Source organism: Callorhinus ursinus, unplaced genomic scaffold (assembly GCF_003265705.2).
Source record: "Callorhinus ursinus isolate GAN/ISIS: 27379988/994484 unplaced genomic scaffold, GSC_fseal_2.0 scaffold73, whole genome shotgun sequence".
In the NCBI taxonomy this organism is placed as follows: Eukaryota; Metazoa; Chordata; class Mammalia; order Carnivora; family Otariidae; genus Callorhinus; species Callorhinus ursinus.
The window spans coordinates 5,867,267-5,886,109 of NW_027397135.1; the positions used below are offsets into that span (position 1 = coordinate 5,867,267).

Here is an 18,843-nt window from a genome sequence, read left to right on the forward strand (position 1 = left end):
CCGTGAGGAATCACAGCAAAGCACAAAAGCATCTGTTCACCTGCTAGTGCCCCTCCAACCTGCACAGCACCTGCCCTGTCTCCACAGCCCCCCATCTTCTGGGTCTGCCCAGCCCAGCCTCAGCCTCCTTGCTTGCCTTGTTAGCAAGTCCTGATGGGGTAGAAGCCACAGCTCCTCCTCTACTACAAATTGCCCTAATAGTCAACCAAAAGAACACCCGAGAAATAACATTAGCATCAAACCATACTGAGCACCTAATAAAGCAAACATTGTTTAAATGTAGCTGAATAATTAGATTTTCACCATGGAGGGGACAGGCCCTGATGCGATGCAAAAGGCAATCAATTTGATTGAGTCCAAAACAAAATGCATATGGTGTGTGTGGGTACACACGTACACACACATACCCTCTTGGCAAATTTAGTTATCCCAGGATGGAGAACTCGATTGTTGCTTTTCCGGTTGTCTTTATTTTTCCCCCTTGCTGCTTTTTAAAGATTTTATTTATTTGACAGAGAGAGACACGGCGAGAGAGGGAACACAAGCAGGGGGAGTGGGAGAGGGAGAAGCAGGCTTCCCGCCGAGCAGGGAGCCTGATGTGGAACTGGATCCCAGGACCCCGGGATCATGACCTGAGCCGAAGGCAGATGCTTAACCGACTGAGCCACGCAGGTGCCCCTCCCCTTGCTGCTTTTCTTTGCAGCTCTCCTTAGTGACATAGGAGGTGGGGTGGAGGGTTGGGGGGGGGGGACAGTGAGCTAAGGTAGCTTCACCTGCTGTTTAGTGGGAGTATCTGCCCAACTCTCAGAGCTGCTCTGTGCACACTCCTCCAGGCAGGGTCCCCTCTCGATTTACCTTTGCAATCTGCACACACCAGTTGAGCAGGTACTGGGAGCCAATGTTGTCCTTGTGCTCGCGCACATAGTCCAGGAGGCAGCCGAAGGGCATGAGCTGTGTGATAAGCTGGACCGTGGAGGTCAGGCAGATACCCAGGAGACGGCACACATGAGGATTGTCTACGCTGGCCATCACGTAGGCTTCCTGCATGGAGAAGAGAAAAGCGTTAGAAAGGCTCCGCACCACGGCTAATGGGACAGATCCCTTTCCAGGTTTTTTTTAAAAAAAAAAAAGCAAAGCACAAACGCGATTTTGAGTTCCAAAATGTGTACTGGTGGAGGACGGGGTAGCCCATGAAACATTCAGTGCAGTGGACATTTATGCGGGGCCTATTACATACATATTAGGCTGTGAATTCACCGTCCTTTAGTGGAAAACAGCACTGAGTGCAACACAAGGAGTTCCCTAGCGGCAACACACTGAATGAAAATGGCACCTGATGTCTTTGGGTTTGAGCGTTGCTGCTGATGCTTTTGCTGGGAAGCCCTCTGTCCCGAGGCTAAATAAAGCTGCTGCAGTTTAAAATGTTGTCAGGGCCTGCAGAAATCCTTGTTTGGGTCCCTAAGGCTTGATATCGACTCTCCGGCTGAATCGAGACAGACAGACAGACAGACACACACACACACACACACACACACACATATGCAGAGGTACGGCGGGGAAAGGTCCCCACGGAGGCCACAGATTCTCACCAGGCTGAAGACGCCCCTCCAGTGGGCCTGTTTCAGGCTTTGAACTGACAGCGGGCATCACATTACAGGGACCCCAGACTCTGCTGGCTGCTCAGGATTCATTTCTGAACAGAGGTGGTCTGTGTTGCCATCGCCCTCAGGCTTGATTGAGCTCAGAAACCATGCTGCTCGTGGGACACAGATCCATGACTATAGACTTTATTGTAACCCTTCTCCTATTCCTGGGCTGAGGAAGTGAACTTATTTACAAGTGTGCACACAGTGGGGGCCCTCTCTTAAATCCGACAGAGAATTAGGGAATCCTCACTTTCCTCCCATAAATTGTCTCCCTTTCAAACACAAAAGGTGGTGACCTTTAATTCAGTTGTGAAAGGGACCACCTGGCCTGCGCGAGAGAGCTCTGAGGTTCCTTTTTATATTTCCAGCACTCCTGCGGGTGGAATGTGGATTCGGGCATTGGCGGGGGTGGGGGGGGTGGGGGGGTGTGTGGTGTGAGACTTGGGATGAGAACACTGGAGGAGCCGGAGGTGACCGAGGAAACAGAGCGGGGCTGAGGGTGGAGGGCACATACACAGATTCCTAAACACAAACCGGATCACACCTTGTCTCTTGCCTTAAGCCGTCCTCTGGCCCCACAGTTCATGGGCAGCCCCACGCCTAGCACATCAGCCCCTGCTCCAGAAACCCCCCCCTTCCTCATCCTCCTGGATCTCAGCGCCCCCCTCAGGCCCTGGGCCACAAGAGGGCCTTTGCCTGGAATGCCCTCCCACCCCCTCTTCCCTCGTCTGACTCCTCCTCCGAGGGGGCCTTCCCGAATCCCCAGTCTTAAACTCTCCAGGCATCTTGCAGTTTTTTTTCCTTGGGGGAGCTGGCGCTTCCCTGCCTGGGAACTTGCTAGAGACGCAAATTCTTGGGCCCCACCCAGGCCTACTGCGCGAGACGCGAGGAGGTGGGGCCCAGCAATCTGTTTGAACAAACCCTCCAGGGGCTTCTTGAGGGCTCTGGGGCACTCATCATAATCTGCACTCAAATACTTGTGTGATTTTTGTAAAATGTCCTTTCTCCCCACCGTGCTCCTTGAGGAAAGGACTGCATTCTCAGCTCTTAGCTTTTGCCCAGTGCTTTTTAGCGCTGTATTTTGCTGGCAAACACTGCTTATTTATTGCCTCGATATCCCTTACATGTTCTTGCTGCCTCGGCAAGTCGGGTTAATACCTGGGTGCGGTGCAAGGACCTGTGTCAACTCTTTTGTCTTTGTAGTGGTACCGAACACATATTTAGGCAGGTAACTGCCTCAAAATGTCAGGATTGAACTACACTGCAATCATACAAAGCCAGAAATTTAAAGCAAATCAGAGACCACGCACTTCCGTTAACAACGACAAAAATCCCTATAGCTTTTAATATTCGCTGCAGAACGTTTGTGTGGGTGCTTTCTCGAGTGGTGAGGCCCTCTCCTTGCAAGCAGAGCTGGCCTTTCTTTCCTTCTGTATTGTAAACCTCGTATCACAACATTAAAGAGCAGAGTAGACATTTGATACTTACGGACCTGCAAACACCCCTTAAAGCTTGAGAAGGGCTGTTGATAAAAAGTTAGAGCTGGAAAGCCCTGCGCGTGCATTACTCATCTGAAAAGGAAACTGAGGCCCAGGGACGCGAACGGCTAACTGGAGACACTCTGTGTCAGAGCTGGGCCCACATACGGGTCTCCTCACGAGGGCGACACCCTCTGCAAGCCCTCTCGTCACCTCCACATGCTGTCCCCTGCGGTCCCCTGCGATGCCCCGCTGAGTGCTCCGGTGAATGGGCTACCAGAAAGCTCGAGACCTCATGACACACACAGCACGTATATAAATGTTTGCATTCATTTTCCACTGCCTGCCCTAAATTTAAACTGGAAAGGCTATGGAAAAATTAATAGGCCACGTGATTGCCAGAAATGCACAAATCACGTCTCTCCCCCAAGTCTGGGAAACTGTACAACCATAACACCAAAGAAATCCTCTGGCCGTTCCTATTTTCTCAAGATCTGGTTGAGATTTGGAAACATATTGTATTCATTTTAGAGGGGAGAAAAATCTGCAAACCAGAGCAAATTTGAGCAGCCCATCTGTTGCGGGGCCGTGAGGAGCTGACCTGGACCGCGGGATCGGGGAACGGAGCACCGGGCGTGGGTGTTGGGCCACACAGAGCCTGGAGCTCTGCCAGAGCCCCGATCCTATTAAAATCTGATAGGCAACAGAACTAGGTCATCACTTCCGCCCCACCCCCAAGGACAATGGAGACGCTGTTTGGTCGGGTGTCCTGTTTGGTGAGCGCAGAAGTTAAAGTGAGCTTTGTTCTTAGCTGTTTATCTTAGAATTTCAAAGGTGTATTGTGGCCTGCAGCAAGAATGCTTGGTATTCCCCAGCAATCTCGGAAGGGGACGCTCCGGCCAGGCGCCCATGCTCAGAGACCCCGAGGCTGAGGTCTGCGGCACATGGCATGGTGTCTCTGAGGCTCCGTGACCTTGAAAGTCTATTGTTTTGTTCCAATTGCCAAAATGATCTTTGGTGCCTGCCTTCTTGCTTGTCTCCCTCATCTGTGAACAGTTTTAGGTTACGAACTGGGGGAAAGGATTCTACTAGATTTTCAACTCCTTCGGGAAGGGCATATGCTTGTTAGCCTTCAGAACGAAGAGTAGGTGCCCCCATATTTTTGAAACTGTACCAGTTAACTACGCCACAGGCAGCAGCTTCTGATCCCCACGGGGTATCAGGGTATCAAGTATTGGGTGAGTGGTGCCATTTACAAGTGAGCGTGAGCATTTCAAAGGACACGTGCAGCCCGGTGGGCTGTCCTGTCACAGAGTTCACTTGCTCCTTAGCTCACTGTTGACACCAGCCTTGGACGGGATGTGATGGGCACAGGGTGCGATACGCAACTGGTGAATTACTGAACACTGCATCTGAAACAAATGATGTACTCTATGTTGGCTAATTGATTTTAAATAAAAAATTAAAAAAAAAAAAAAAAGAAAGCTGCTTTGGAATCACTGGCTTTTGCTTCCGAAATTTGGCAGATTGTCCCTGCTCCTTCCCTTCAGGGGCTCCCCGTCACCCAGGCATCACCCCGCACCCATGGGATTGCTGAGTTCTGGGCAGACTGAGCTTCAGGAAAAGCAGATGACAAGCCCTCCAGTTTGTCACCGAGGAACTGAGACACGAGAGAAGACAGGAGTCGAGCGGAAACCAAAATCAAAGGCAGGAATAAAATAATGGAGGACAAAAGAGGCAGTATACCAGACTGTGGTCTGGTATATAAGAAAGGCAAGAGAGAAGATCCTAAGAGCTCTCATGGCAGGGAGACACTTTTTTTCTTCTTTTACTTTTTCTTTTTATCATATCTACAGGCAGTGAAGGACGCCAGCGACGCTTACTGGGGTAATCACTGTGTAAGTCAAGCCGTCTTGCTGGACACATTCAGCTAACACCGTGCTGTCTGCCAGTTATACCCCAGGAACACTGGGGGGGGAAACTCAAAAACAAAACAAAACAAACAAAACTTCTCCAAAAAATGGAGGGAGAAGAGAGCAGGAGAGAGGGAGAACAAGAGGAAAACAGGGACTCCCTTTTTAGGCTCTTCAGTGTTTATCTTCTGCCCCTCCTCTACCCCACAAAAGCGGGTTTCCTCCAGTTTTTGGGGTCCCGGAGGTCCTTAGCAGTGAAAACTACTTCCCTCCCAAAGCAGAGCTATTGTCTTCAAAAGCACCCTTACTCAGCATTGTAAATATTGCTGAAACTCACAACTCAACATCGTTTTGTGAGATTTATTACAATATCTTGAATGAGAAGAATGAATTAAGGAAGCAAATTCTACAAAAAAAAAAAAAGATTTTCTTTTTGAAGGTATAGGCTAGCCAGCTCTAGGTTCTAGGTGAAGAGACGTCAGGCACATATTTCTGTGGTTATGCTAAGATAGGTTGACGTAATGTTAAAAGGACTCCACACTAACTTGTAAGCCATTAAAAGGAAAGATAATTTTGCTGGATCAGTATATCTTCAATGTGTACAATTTGCTACTGCACTTTATTAATACATTGAGGAGTGTGCCAGAGTGGGAATTTCCCCATAATAATAAGGGAATTTCCCCAAGATAATAAAGGAAGGAAGCCTGCGGGAGGAATTTCAAGTCCACAGTGGTTATGCCACTAGGAAGTGCATTGTGTCTAATTTTTAAATTTAAAATTTTTACATATAAAATTTTAACTTTAACAGTCTTTAAAAGGCCCGTGTTTGCCTTGCTTGGTATATATTCTGTGGGTTAGAAGCAAGAGTGGGAAATATTAGTTTGGCTCTTGTCCTTCCCAACTGTAAGATAACTAAATTGTCTAGATTTCTCAGGCAGCCATTTTTTGTGTGTGTGTGGTTTTTTTTTTTTTTGACTCTGTTTTCCCTAACCTTCTGCTAAGCCTCTCTACCTTCTCGTTCTCTGGCTCTGCTTTGGGATGAGAGCAAAAGTTTGCATCGACCCACAGCAACCCGAGGCCAATGGTGTTAACAAGAAGACCCCATTTGCCCACTGGATCTTCCCGAGCATCCCTTGAAGCGGGCTCTGCCACATCCCATGCTGGCCCCTCTTTCGGCCAGCCTCTGTTTAAGAGGATGTTGCCCCCTTATTGGCCAATGAGGATCCAGAGAAGGTGAGGAAAGTTCAGTGGAACTGAAAGTAAAGACATGAAAATAATCTTGTGGGACATTCCAAAGGCTTACTCCATAAACTAGCAAAGGACACTGGAAATAACATATACATTATTTGGGGGGGCAAGTACAGAAGATGGGCAACAGTTTATAGAGTTTATAGAGCATCATACTGTAATCCTAGGCACCTTTAAAAAAAAGTCATTTCAAAGATAACTTGGTGGAGCAAAATGGATATGCATTTCAGAGGCAGAAATAGCAATGGGCTGGAATCCTATGCCAACCACGTAACTGTGAGCAAGCTTCTTAATGCTTCCAAAGCATACGGAGCGTAATGCCCATACCACAGGCTGGTCAGGAGAGGTCACTGTGGTAGTGTGTGCAAAGAACTAGTCCTGAGACTGGCCCTTGGTGGACATCTAACGATTGTGAGTTTCTATCCTTTCGGGAGAGGTAGAGAGTAGAATGGAAGATGCGACTCTTCTCCATAGGTTAAAGCCTGAGAGGGAATTATACCAACTGCAGCCAGAAAGAAAAAAGACATGAAAAGTGAACATTTAGAATGTGGTGATGAAAAAAAGTCTAAAACAGGACAATGTGCTGCTAGACACCAGAAAATGTGCTTCTGATGTCCAGGCCTGTGGACAACTAGAGAACAAAGGAGAAACTTACATCAAGAATTTCCTTGTTGGCTTTTGGAGATGTGGCTTCTCTTAATTCCTTGATGGCCACGGGAATTTTAACCTTCTCACCTTCCGGGATCCAGAGTCCCTGTGACGGGGAAGGAGAGAAGACATTAACTGGCACTTGTCATCTGATGCAATATGCTGACTTGTGAGACAGACGGACTTTACCAGTGACGCCGTCCCAAAGGGCGAGGGACCTTGAGCACAGCTCTGCGCTCCAAGGCCATTGGTGCTAGGAGCCATGACATCTCCGCAGCTCTTCTGCTATCACGTTCCATGAATCAGAGTCATTAGATAAAAAACCCTAAGCCTGTGCCAGTTATAAAACCAGTGCGGGTCATTTTGTTCAGAATTCTGAGATACTGGGTGTCAGCCTGATTGAAATCAGCCGTGATGTAACAGGATCCAGAAAAAAATGAATTAAGAGGAGCTGTTTTGACTTGGGCTTTGTTTGGATGCTGTCACACAGTGATAGGCAGCCCTCCTTCAGACTCCGTCTCTGCCACCCACCCCTTTACAAAGTCACCACTGTGGTCCATGAAAACCTTGATGCCTGTGTAGGGGTCCCACAGGACTACTTATTTGTCACCATGATTATATAAGATTTCCTCTTGGCAACTTGGGGAAGACGCTGGAATTTCCCAAACCGTAAGCAACACGAAGAGTAGGTGAGGTTGATGAACACAAGATAGCCCAGGACTCTGGATCTGCCCACCAACCCGCGTCCCCAGAAGTCTTGGTGCCCTGGTGGCCTCACCTTGTACACCGTGCCGAACGCTCCAGAGCCCAGCACCTTGATCTTTTTGAATTCTGTTTCCTTTAAGATCCTCAAGAGAGCTTGGTTGGGAGCTTCTCCGCTGGGTGTAAGAGGCTCAACAAGCTGTGAGAGATAAGGAAGAAGAGCCACCACCTCAACGCTCAAGGCGCACGTGGAGGCGGGCCTTAACCAGGCCCACACACAGCCACGTGTGGATGTGCTTCAGCACAAACAGCCTGCCATGCTCACTTGAAAGAAGAAATTGCACGTCTTCTCAAAGAACTTCATGAAAGGTATGCTGACAAAGGGACTCCCTGGTATGGGTACCCTTGAACAGAACAGCTCCATTTCAACAAATGCAATTTCTCTTTTCCAGTCAATTAGCTGGATTGAGAGGATTTTGGTGAGGAACATTTTGGGAGGGTTGGTCATAATGGTAGCCTGTTGGGCGTCCTAACACGCAAGTGCCTTTATGCTATGAGCTGCCGTGGGTCTCTCCTCCCAGGGACCCTGGCTTCTGACACTCTGCGGGACATAAGGATGCCGGCTCAAGTGAGTCACAAACAGAGCTCAAAGCAACCGCACTGTGTAGACAATGGGATTTTCCACAGTAACATCTCAACCATGTGCCTTCATAGGAATCAACAGACACCTATTCGCAAGCCCCTCTGTGCACATATGTGCACGCATGCCACACGGCTTTGCATCCATGTTGTGAGACTTATTTCATTCCAGAGCTGTACCAAAATGTAACTAGTTGTTTATAACGGGACATTCAGAGATTCTTTCTGGTTTTTCCACCATCAGACATAAAACATAATAATACAATTACATATTTAACATACAAAATCTTGAATGCCAAGGCTTGGCAGGTGAGCCGCTGTTCCTGTCCGGGGTGCCGGGGCTAGGGGCACTGGCGGGGCGTGCTGGGCCTGGGCACCCACTCACCTCTCTTTCTTGCAGCAGTCTACGAAGCGTGCGCTTCCGGACGATGTGGCGCCGGCGCAAAAAGAGGCCCACCCCAAGGGCCACCACCACCACCAAGAGGAGGCCACCCACAATGCCGGTGGCAATGGATGGGATCTTGGGCCTGGAACGAGAGGGAGACATGGGAAAGTGTGGCTTGCTGACAGATTTCATTACATTGGCATTGTATCATTTCCTGCATTTTTTGACACCTTGCCATCATTTAACATTATCTCAGAAAGTAGATTCCACGTGGCTTCTACAGAGAGGAAAGAATGCAAAGAGTTTCTAGGGTAGTGTTTCCACCTTCTTGAGCATACGAAGGCCCTCCCTCCCAGCTTTCTTACATTTTTTTTTAAATTGAGGTATCTTCTGGACATTCCCATATGACAATTATAGTTTAATCTATTGATGAAGAAACTGCATAATTCAAAAAGTAACTCAGACTTCAGTAATGCTTTTCATATGAATTTGCATTTATCCCCAGAGTTATCTCCCTACGTTTGAGGCCCAGAATGCCACATGCATAAGACACGCATTGTCTCCTGGCTTGCCTGGGTGAAGGCACCCTTTCCACAACGTTGAGCCTCTTCGAAGAGTCCTTGGCTTTCAAGATGGGCCCACAGCCGTGTGGAATGCTTTATGAATAAGCTTGGGGGAGATTATAAGGTGATAGGATTTCAACACAAAAAACATCACTGTCATAAATGAGTGATGTTACTGTGTAACAGCAAAACCACTCTACCACCTTCCTTCCTCCCACCAAGGTTATGCCTGATTTCAGGGACAGCAAAAACTCAGAACAAAGGTTCTGAAGTTCACTGGGGAAAGAACCATCTGAATTCATGGATTCTGAATTTAGACTGTTTATACAATTATTATTCTCAAGTATCTATTCCATTTGAGCTTCTGGCAAACTTCATATTTTCAGGAAGAAATGTTAAAGAATTATCAAAGATTAATTAGTATCAATAGCACATAAATATCCCAACATTCTTACAAATTTCCTTGTAAGTGGGTCAAAGGTGCTCCACGACAAAGATATTTACAACACTTTCTCCTTAGTGAGTGCAAAAGTTGTGTCTTGCATTGTGCCATCTCCCCAATTAATGCAGTTTGCATTAGTGAGTTTTTACTATCTTGAAAGGAACACTAGAACGATACAAAGAATAATTTATTACAGGGTATGTGTTCCATGGGGAGCTGTAGTGAGGGTAAGTGAATAAAAAGAGAAGAAAAAATAAAAAGAGTAAATATAACAAAGAATGGTCATTGACTAGTTTCAAGGTGGGGCTTTGATGGAAAACCTCATTATGAAGGTACTGATCGTAGTGTGAAGATAGGACAAATTTTGCTGATGTAGGCTCAGCAAAGAGGAAGGGATGAAAGGAAATCTTTATCTCTGAGAAACTGCCTTACTCGTCTTTCACGTTTCACTTGATAGTAGGTAGGATTTATTCTCATGGCTAATTCTGGGGCAGAAGAGTCAGCTGACATGGAGGGCAGGCAGGTTGTTGAGGAAGGGACTGTGTAGACATTACTGGAAATGGAAGAGGTGCCTGGAAGTCTGGTTCGTGTTGGGTACGTCAGGAATGGCAAAGAGGTGCCTTGTGCATAATTCCGATTCCTTGCCAGACTCTTTCCTGATGAGTCTGACCAGGAATTCCCAATTCTGCTTTTCTTAGTGCAGCATTTCAAGTAATGATGGCAAAGCAATCAGAATTGAAACGCTGAAGGAAGTCACTGTTTCGAAAAGGTCAGTCAGGGGAGAAAATCCCCCCAAGCTGGAGCTCTGTCCTCAAACGTGAAGGTCTGAGATAGGGCCCACTGGGTCAGCAAGGACAAAAAGAGAAGCTAGCAGAAGGATCCAGCAAAACTGGTGTAACCAAAGAAGTCAGAGACAGGCTCCATGTAAAGAGAAGCACTGGGCACTGAGTGCTAGGGCCACACGGAGCAGGTCCCAGTGCTCACACCCTGCGTCCCCTCCCCTGAAGCACACCAACGAAGCAGGCAGGGGAGAGGGGGGTGCATTCAGCAGGGTGGTCTGTGCTGGGGATGCTGTGCTGGCCCAGAGGAGACACTGTTGACATAGAGGGCGATCAAAAATGCAGGAGAGTATTATCTCTGCCCATAGGTGTTTGGTCATCTCTGAGAGGGTCCACTGGACACAGCCATCATCACACTTACCCGTTGGTTGCACAGCCTTCAAGACCTGGCCCAGCACAACTGTAGGAATTGAGAGGAAAAACACATTTTTTAACCGCTCCACTTCTTCATATTTTGTCCGAGTTTTTTTTAAAAGATTTTCTTTGCTTATTTGAGACAGAGAGTGTGTAGAGCAAGAGAGAGAGAGAGAGAGAGAGAGAGAGAGAGAGAGAAAGAGCAAGAGCATGAGCAGGGGAGAGTGGCAGAGGGAGAGGGAGAAGCATGCGGGGGCTCAAACCCAGGACCCCGGGATCATGACCCGAGCCTAAGGCAGACGCTGAACCGACTGAGCCACCCAGGCGCCCCTTAGAGAGTTTTTATTAAGTCATAAGGCAACGTGTTTAAATTACCCTCACATCATTAAAATCACCATGAATCCCAATTTTGCGGCAGTGGCTAATCATTTACTTACTTTGCATTTATTCATTTGTTCATTCTCTCGGCAAGTATCTTTGCGTACGTACTCTGGGATGGGAGCTGTACTTGCATTGAGCAAAGCAGACAGTTTCTGGCTTCTGTTACTGAAATGCTTTCACGTACACTTTGTGATATATATAGAGAGAGGTGTAGCTGTCTCACGTCTCGCTCTAGGATGTCAGTATGGGCAGGGGAGTAGAGGACCCAAGACTAGAGCCACACTGATTAAGGAGCAGGAGGAGAGGAACAGATGAGGGAAGACAAGTCTCAGTGGCCGGGAAATGGCAGTGATGATTTCAGACCCAGAACGCCAGGAAGAAATAGCAGGAGTCGGCTTCACCCCCTCCCACACGACTGAATCGTGTTACACGCAGGAGAGACAGCACTGGTCTTCAATGACTCCTGAGCCGCTGGGTTCCCATTCTGGTGGGGGAGGCCACCATCCCCTACTTTGATTACAGGATGATGTAAAAAGGCAGAATACATTGGCTTGGAGGAATAGCAGCATTTGCCAATACAAACATCAGTAGGAAAGCAACATATTCTAATTCGACGGAAAAGACAACTCATGCTATTGTGCATGGACGGACCTACAGAGCATTATGCTAACTGAAATGAGTCAGACGGAAGGACAAACACCAGAAGATTTCATCTATATATAGGATCTAAGAAAACAAAACAAACGAACAAACAAACGACAGAAATAGACTCATAAATACAGAGAACAAACCTGTGGTTATGGGTGGGAAGGGGGTTGAGGGGGCTGGACAAAATGGGTGAAGGGGTTAAGAGGTACAAACTTCCAGCTGTAACAGATAGAAGTCATGGGGTAAGGAGCACAGCATAGAAAATATAGTCCATAATGTAATAATTCTGTATGATGACAGGTGGTGACTATACTTTTTGTGGTGAGCATTGCATAAAGTATACAGTATTGTCGAATCGCTAAAATGAATATAACATTGTGTGTCAGCTCTATTTCAGTTTGAAAAAGGAGGTCGGGGAGACTACCATTTCATGGTCTGAGAAAGGCTGAAGGACTACCTTTCAAGTTCATGAACAGGACGGGGGCGCCTTTGAGCACCCCGTTTCCTATCTCGGTCAAGGGCTGGCATCGGTACACTTCTCTCGGAGGGGAGGGTCTGTTCCGTCCCCATTTCCATGCTGTTCTGCTCCTTTCCCTCTTGGGCCTTTGGGCCTTCCGCCCTACATTACACACACACACACACACACACACACACACACACACACACGCTTTTTCAGGCCGCGGGATGCACGGGAGGCCTCGCTATTTCACACTCTATCATCTCCCAGGAAAACCAGAAGTCAAAGACAAAAGGCATCACTAATGAATGACCACTGATAAACTCCCACCCTCCTCAACATATCTCTGCTCACTCGCTTGTTCTCCCCGACAAGGACGGGCAGTCCTCGGATGGGGACACTGTGCAAAGTGAGTGCAAATCGAAACTGTAAATTTGGGGACCACATGCAGGGATTTTTGCAGCCTCTGAAGCTGCAGCGAACCTGCAGGGGTTACTAGGCCAGGAAGCTACGGACACACGAGTAGCTCAGAGGGAAAGAAAGGCCGGTTTACGTCTGAAGACGTGCCTGACGAGGACAGTGACAGGCCAGGTGCTGGAAGAGAGTCGATTCGCGTCGTGAGATGAAGAGGTCTTTGGCAAAGCTGGTTTGCAGAAATGACTGCTGAATACGAAGTCAAAGAAGCCATCTCAGACTCTCCTTCAACTGCATCAGAAAAACCATTCCCTGTCCTCCACTGGATTCATTCTTTTTTGGTTACATATAATTAGAATAGGACACATTTTGTCCGGCACCTTCACCAGAGGCAGAGCTTTGGCTCACCCGTAGGTACAGTTGGAATGGCACAGGTGGCACACACGGTTGGCATCGGCAAACTTCCAGACCAGGGTATTGTTCTCTCCCATGACACCAGCTGGGCACGTCTTGACGCAGTGAGGGCCGTCGATGTAGTGGGCACACTTGACACAGCTGTCTGGGCCCTGCCAAGACAGAGAGAGACCTTTATATACGTTTCTTTCTCTTTCAGAAGGTACTTACTGTGAAAACAGCCAATAATAATAGAAGTTCCTCAAGTAGAAAAACAACAAGCTTGTCTGGAATTGCCATCGCTTGATAGGACTGCTGTTAACAGCTTCCTATAAAGCCTCCCCGACTTTAAAGGCGCTTAGTATATAACTATACTAAGTACTTCATTACATTTTACTTAACAGATTATGGGCATCCTTCTTTGTCAAAACAATCTAATGGGTCTATGAGTACATTTACATCTTTATTGCTCAGATGGACTTTCTTGCATAACACGTTTGAGCTTCAAGGAAGGCTCTGTGGGAAGCCAGACTTGCTGAGGCCAATTTAAGAAAGCCTAAATCTATGTTTCTCTAGGGACAATAAGGTGGCTGCACAATTCACTGTGTACCGTGCTACCTTCGATTCTGTTTGTCAAACTCAGAGTGTCCTCGAAAAACTCAGAAATGACAGCATGGGGACTGCTCGGGTTGTATCCGCACACTTCACAAAGGGACTGAAATAAAACGGGTAGGGAGGGATGTGTCTGTTGGTGAAGTTCTCTGATGTCTCCCTTTTGTCCAAAGACTGAGTGTTCTCAGAACCAGAACAATCAGATGACTAAGTCAGTATCACCAGCTGATTTATATCAATGATGAAAATGTACCAACACCATGTGAACTTATAAACCAATGGTTTACTTTGTAAGTTGCCATGTTGGCAGCCTATGCTTCAAACACACAGCCTTCTGCCCAATTCAGAGAGAACTTCTGAAAAACAATTTCAATTAGCAGATTTAGGTATGGCTCTTGAAGCTCAAGTCCACACAGATGTCCTTATAAATAATATTGAGAATGAACAACATTAGGACGTTGGTGTGAGGGGGACTTGAATTCTCACTTATGCTTTTTAAAACATCACATAGAAAACTGAACTTCGAAAAGTTCTGCTAGGTGTGTCTTTAAAAATGCCTTGAATAATTGTGAACTAATGTTCAATAACAATTTGATGATGTTTGATTTAAATGAGGAAGCAATGACAACAGATGTCAGAAATAGTGAAAACTGGCTGACCATGTACCCAGTCTACCATAGGCCTCCTTTTGGTGAAAGAGTAGATGTCATTAAACTTGTTAGGGGGTGTTGGACAGAAAGGGTGAGTGCTCTTGCAAGGTGGGTTGCGGGATGACATCAGCTCAACCACAGCCTCTCGGACGCAGCTGTGGGCTCCCAAGGCCCCTTGTCTGGGCTGGGATGGCTGCCTTTGGTGGTTGCAGTGATGTTGGTTCATCGTCGTGGTTCTGCTGATGTCTGAGTGAATACCATCAAATGCGCTCCTCACCCGTCCCGTGCAGGTTATATTCATGGCCTGGGGCAGGCATTCTGGATGGCACTGTATGCACTCGGAATTCTCCACAAACTCCCTTGGCTCCCTGAGAGAAGGAAGGAAACTGATCAGTACCATCTCTAGTGATCCTGCTTCAAAACGCAGGGTGGTTACAACCGTCTGAGTTAATCTGTCTGAAACTTCAGGTGATACAAATGCCCTTTCTCAGCAAAGCAAAAAAAAAAAAAAAAAGGTCAACATGTAACCGTTAGGAAGCTCGGATTATACTGTAATATCATAAACTGATTGTATTAACTGAATCCTTGGTCATCTTCTTCCTGAACAAACCCAGAAGTTTCATTTATAATCCATACATCTTCCCTGCATTTTTCTACAAGGCACGGTTTTTGTCCATTAGGCAAACAAGCCGATAAATGAAAAAAGTAATCGTCCTTAAGAGGTGACCTCTCCCCCAATATCAGATTCACGGATATTTAAATTAGGCTGGAAAGAAATGACGAACTGTAGACAGGAAAAGGAAGGAGAGATGTTAGAACTTACTTCATGGTTATTAATAAAAACAGTAAGTATGGAACACTTCACACATGTGTGAAGATTTTTGCTTCTAAGAGTTTTGCGATTTCTCCAAGACGTCTAGATCAATGTTAAGCAAGATGATGTTTGATTGAAAAGACAAAATAATTGTGACAGCTATTAAGACTGAAATCTGCCTGGTAATTAACTACTGGTCTTCACTCCAGTGAACAAGGAGTGTTTACACCCCACAACATGTTCCATAAATCCTCCCTTATGCTATCAATTAAACCAAATACGCCCAGTTGGTTTTTTTTCCTTCCCTCTTCTCGGAGTTACAATGCCTGCGGGAGGACTCAATCTTGCAGACGGAGCAAGTGCCAGACACCAGCGTTCTTTAACAGAAAGCACCACCAACAGAGTTATTTTAATTCCTTCTCTCTCTTTTTTTTAAAGATTTTATTTATTTATTTGAGAGAGCGAGAGCGAGCGAGAGAGAGCACAAGTGGTGGGGGATGGGGAGAAGCAGGTTCCCCGACGAGCAGGGAGCCTGATGTGGGACTTGATTCCAGGACCCCGGGAGCATGACCTGAGCTGAAGGCAGATGCTTCACCGACTGAGCCACCCAGGCGCCCCAGTTCCTTCTCTCTTTAAAAAGATGTGGAAACTAGTATTTCTTGTTGAAACAACACTGTCAATTGTACAAAGTACTCTGGTAGGTTCCTGAGCCTATCTGCTAAAGGGTTCCTACAGAACTGGACTTGGTCTTCTCATCCTGTTCCTGAATATTTCTGGATCCAAGCCCTGGGAGGGAAACAAGAAGGAAGGTTTCCTGTAGCAATCTGTAATTCCTACGGCTCCTTCTGTCTCACAAAATTTCCCCTTTTCTTTAAAAAAAAAAAAAAAAAAAAGCCTCTGCCTCTCTCTGTCCTTCAATTTTACTTTCCTGTTAATTTATTTTTAGTCACTATTTGAGGACATTCAAAGCTTTATATCAATCTCAAGATTCCCAGAGAATCAACAGATAGAAATCAACTGCAAATAAACTGAAGAATAGTTATGTTGTTGGTTGTTTCTTTGTCCATGGTTACATTTAAAGTTATATGCACGGTTCAGTATTTCTTGAACATAAAACAAAAATTAACCGGGAAATGTAATTTATATTAATCTATTTTGACACGCCAGGGAGAATGTATTGCAAAGAAAAGTCTAAATGACTGTGGTCTTGGCCACACGAACCACTTAAGACTTTTCCATTTGTCTGGGGAACTTCGTGTGGCTTAGAAAAACATCAGAGATTTCCAAAACAGACACTCTATAAATTGGTGGACTGGGTTAAGCCATGAGTCCTTTTGTGATTAACACCTCTCAACAAATAAACAAAAACAAAGGAAAAAGGGAAAAAAAAAGCAATAGGATCAATGTGAGTAACTGTAAACCTATAAAAACAATTGCCTATCTTTTATCAAAACAAAGGCGGTAAAAAATAACCTTACCCCTCCAGAATATTGCACTTCTCCACACATTCCCTTCCCCGGCTGACGTTTCGGCAGGACACACAGTCTTTGGGCTCTGGGCCCCAGCAGCCCTCTGATGAGCATAAGGGATGGCAGACGTGGCCGATGGCCTCTGAGAAGACACAGTGAGCCACAAGTGGTCAGCTACGGCACAATGACTAGAGGGGCCAAGGGAGAGCTGTAAATGAGGTGCTGGGTTCTCTGTGACCCTGAGCTGCACGGACATGCAGGGGGTGGCGAGTGGGAAGGGGGGGCACTGGAAGAAGCAGTGACACCAACTGGGCCTCTAGAGGCCAACTGCAAGTCCTTTCTCCACTGGGAGTCAAGGGTTCCCGGACTGGACCTGGGTAGCATTCTGCTGATGAACGTCACAGTTGAGGGAGACACAGGGAAGGTTTGGGTTCCTTACCATGTGCTGGGCACCATGCCAAGAGTTTTAAGGGAGGGTGTAACAGGGTGATGGGTACTGAGGAGGGCATGTGTTGTGATGAGCACTGAGTGTTATACGCAACTAATGAATCACTGAACACTACATCAAAAACTAATGATGTACTATACAGTGGCTAACTGAACGTAATAATAAAAAAAACAAAAAAAAACCCAAAACCAAAAAAAACCCCAAAATAAATAAAATCTTAAAAAAAATAAAAAGAGTTTTACATATAAAATTTCATTTCATTCTCTCACTAGCAGTGAGAATCACCGAGGAAGCCGAAGCCTAAAGAAACTAAGTAAACTGACCCAGGTCTGGAAGCTAGGAAGGACTAGAGTCAGGGTGTGAACTCAGACCTGCTTCTCCTAGTGACCAGGCAGTGCCCATGCCCTGGCTTCAACAGCTACCTGTGGCCCTACCATCAGACTAGGAAATGTCAGTGTAAAATGTTCATTCTATCTGTATGTGTGTGCATGCGCGCACGCGCGTGTGTGTGTGTGTGTGTGTTGCTAGCTACAGTCATCAGAGGTTGAAATGAGCAGGAAGAAGCCTACAGATCAAAGGTAAAATAATACAAAATTTAGTTCTGCAAGTTACAAATAATCGATAGCTTAAACCTCAAGGCCAATTCATCCTGTGAAATGTGAGCGATCTAGAAACTATTCCAAGGAACTTCACACGATAACTTCCCAATTAGGAATCTAGAGATTTCTCTTAAGCTGCTTCTTCAGGAATGAAAAATGTAACTGGAAGGTTTGGGACTATACTAAATCAAAATAGATGACCCATGTGAACCAACTCCGCAACCAGCCAGAGTGATTACTTACTGCAGCCTTTTTCATCTTTGTTGTTTATAATTTTGGTCTTCTGACTTGAAGTCCCAAATAGTTTTTTCCAGTTTATTGTATTCGCATAGCACAGTTTTTGGTTTCCTGAGATGATCACATCTCCGTCACTTATCTCTTTGAGGGAGCGTAATCCCAAGGACGTTATGTCCAGGCCAACGACCGCAAGAGAAAACTGACCACTACGGTGGAGAGAAGAAACATGACATTGTGAAAAAGTATGAAAAAACTGTATCACTAAAAACTTGATTTTTATTTTCTGGGCCACCTTATGTTTACTACAAACGGCCTCCCAGCGATTGTAAGTCATAATGTAGGAAGGCTTTCACTGCAGCTTTTGAAAATTACAAGAGATTTGTTTTAAGCTCCTCCAGGCAAAAGCTCGTTCCTTGTTCACTTAGTATTTTTAACTCCAGGGGCATACGGGGAGCTGAATAGATGTTAATGCCATTATTATATTTACTGCCTTTTTTTGGGGGGGGGCTGGGAATTGAAAGTATGTTCTAACCTCTCAAATATCCAAATATACTTCAAAAAAATCACAGGTTCATTTTTTCCATCCACGTACTCACCCATTCATCTATCCATCCATCCACTCACCCATCTATCCATCTACTTGTCCATCTACGTATCTAAGCATGCATGCATCCGTCCATCCATCCTTCCACCTCTCTGTTCATCCATCCATCCACCCATCTATCCATTCATTTATCCATTCATCCATCCACCCATCTATCCATCCATCTACCCACTCATCTATCTATGCATCCATGGATTCACAATCCAACCATCCACTCATCCATCCCATCCATCCACCCATTCATCCATCTACCCACTCAT

The 18,843-nt window shown here is 46.1% G+C and overlaps 1 protein-coding gene across 4 annotated transcripts in view; it reads right to left on the minus strand.

Moving 5' to 3' along the window:
• EGFR (epidermal growth factor receptor) overlaps positions 1-18,843 on the minus strand; it is a 200,647-nt gene that overhangs the window by 20,072 nt on the left and 161,732 nt on the right. For 3 of the 4 annotated variants that reach the window (XM_025853155.2, XM_073886884.1, XM_073886885.1), the window contains exons 12-20: positions 17,986-18,185; positions 16,705-16,837; positions 14,690-14,780; positions 13,166-13,323; positions 10,865-10,903; positions 8,660-8,801; positions 7,712-7,834; positions 6,941-7,039; positions 856-1,041 (exon numbers count right to left, since the gene is read on the minus strand). In XM_025853155.2, coding sequence (XP_025708940.2) covers positions 856-1,041; positions 6,941-7,039; positions 7,712-7,834; positions 8,660-8,801; positions 10,865-10,903; positions 13,166-13,323; positions 14,690-14,780; positions 16,705-16,837; positions 17,986-18,185 — 1,171 coding nt within the window. The remainder of the gene's footprint in view (positions 1-855; positions 1,042-6,940; positions 7,040-7,711; positions 7,835-8,659; positions 8,802-10,864; positions 10,904-13,165; positions 13,324-14,689; positions 14,781-16,704; positions 16,838-17,985; positions 18,186-18,843) is intronic. The other variant, XM_073886883.1, reaches the window with a different exon arrangement.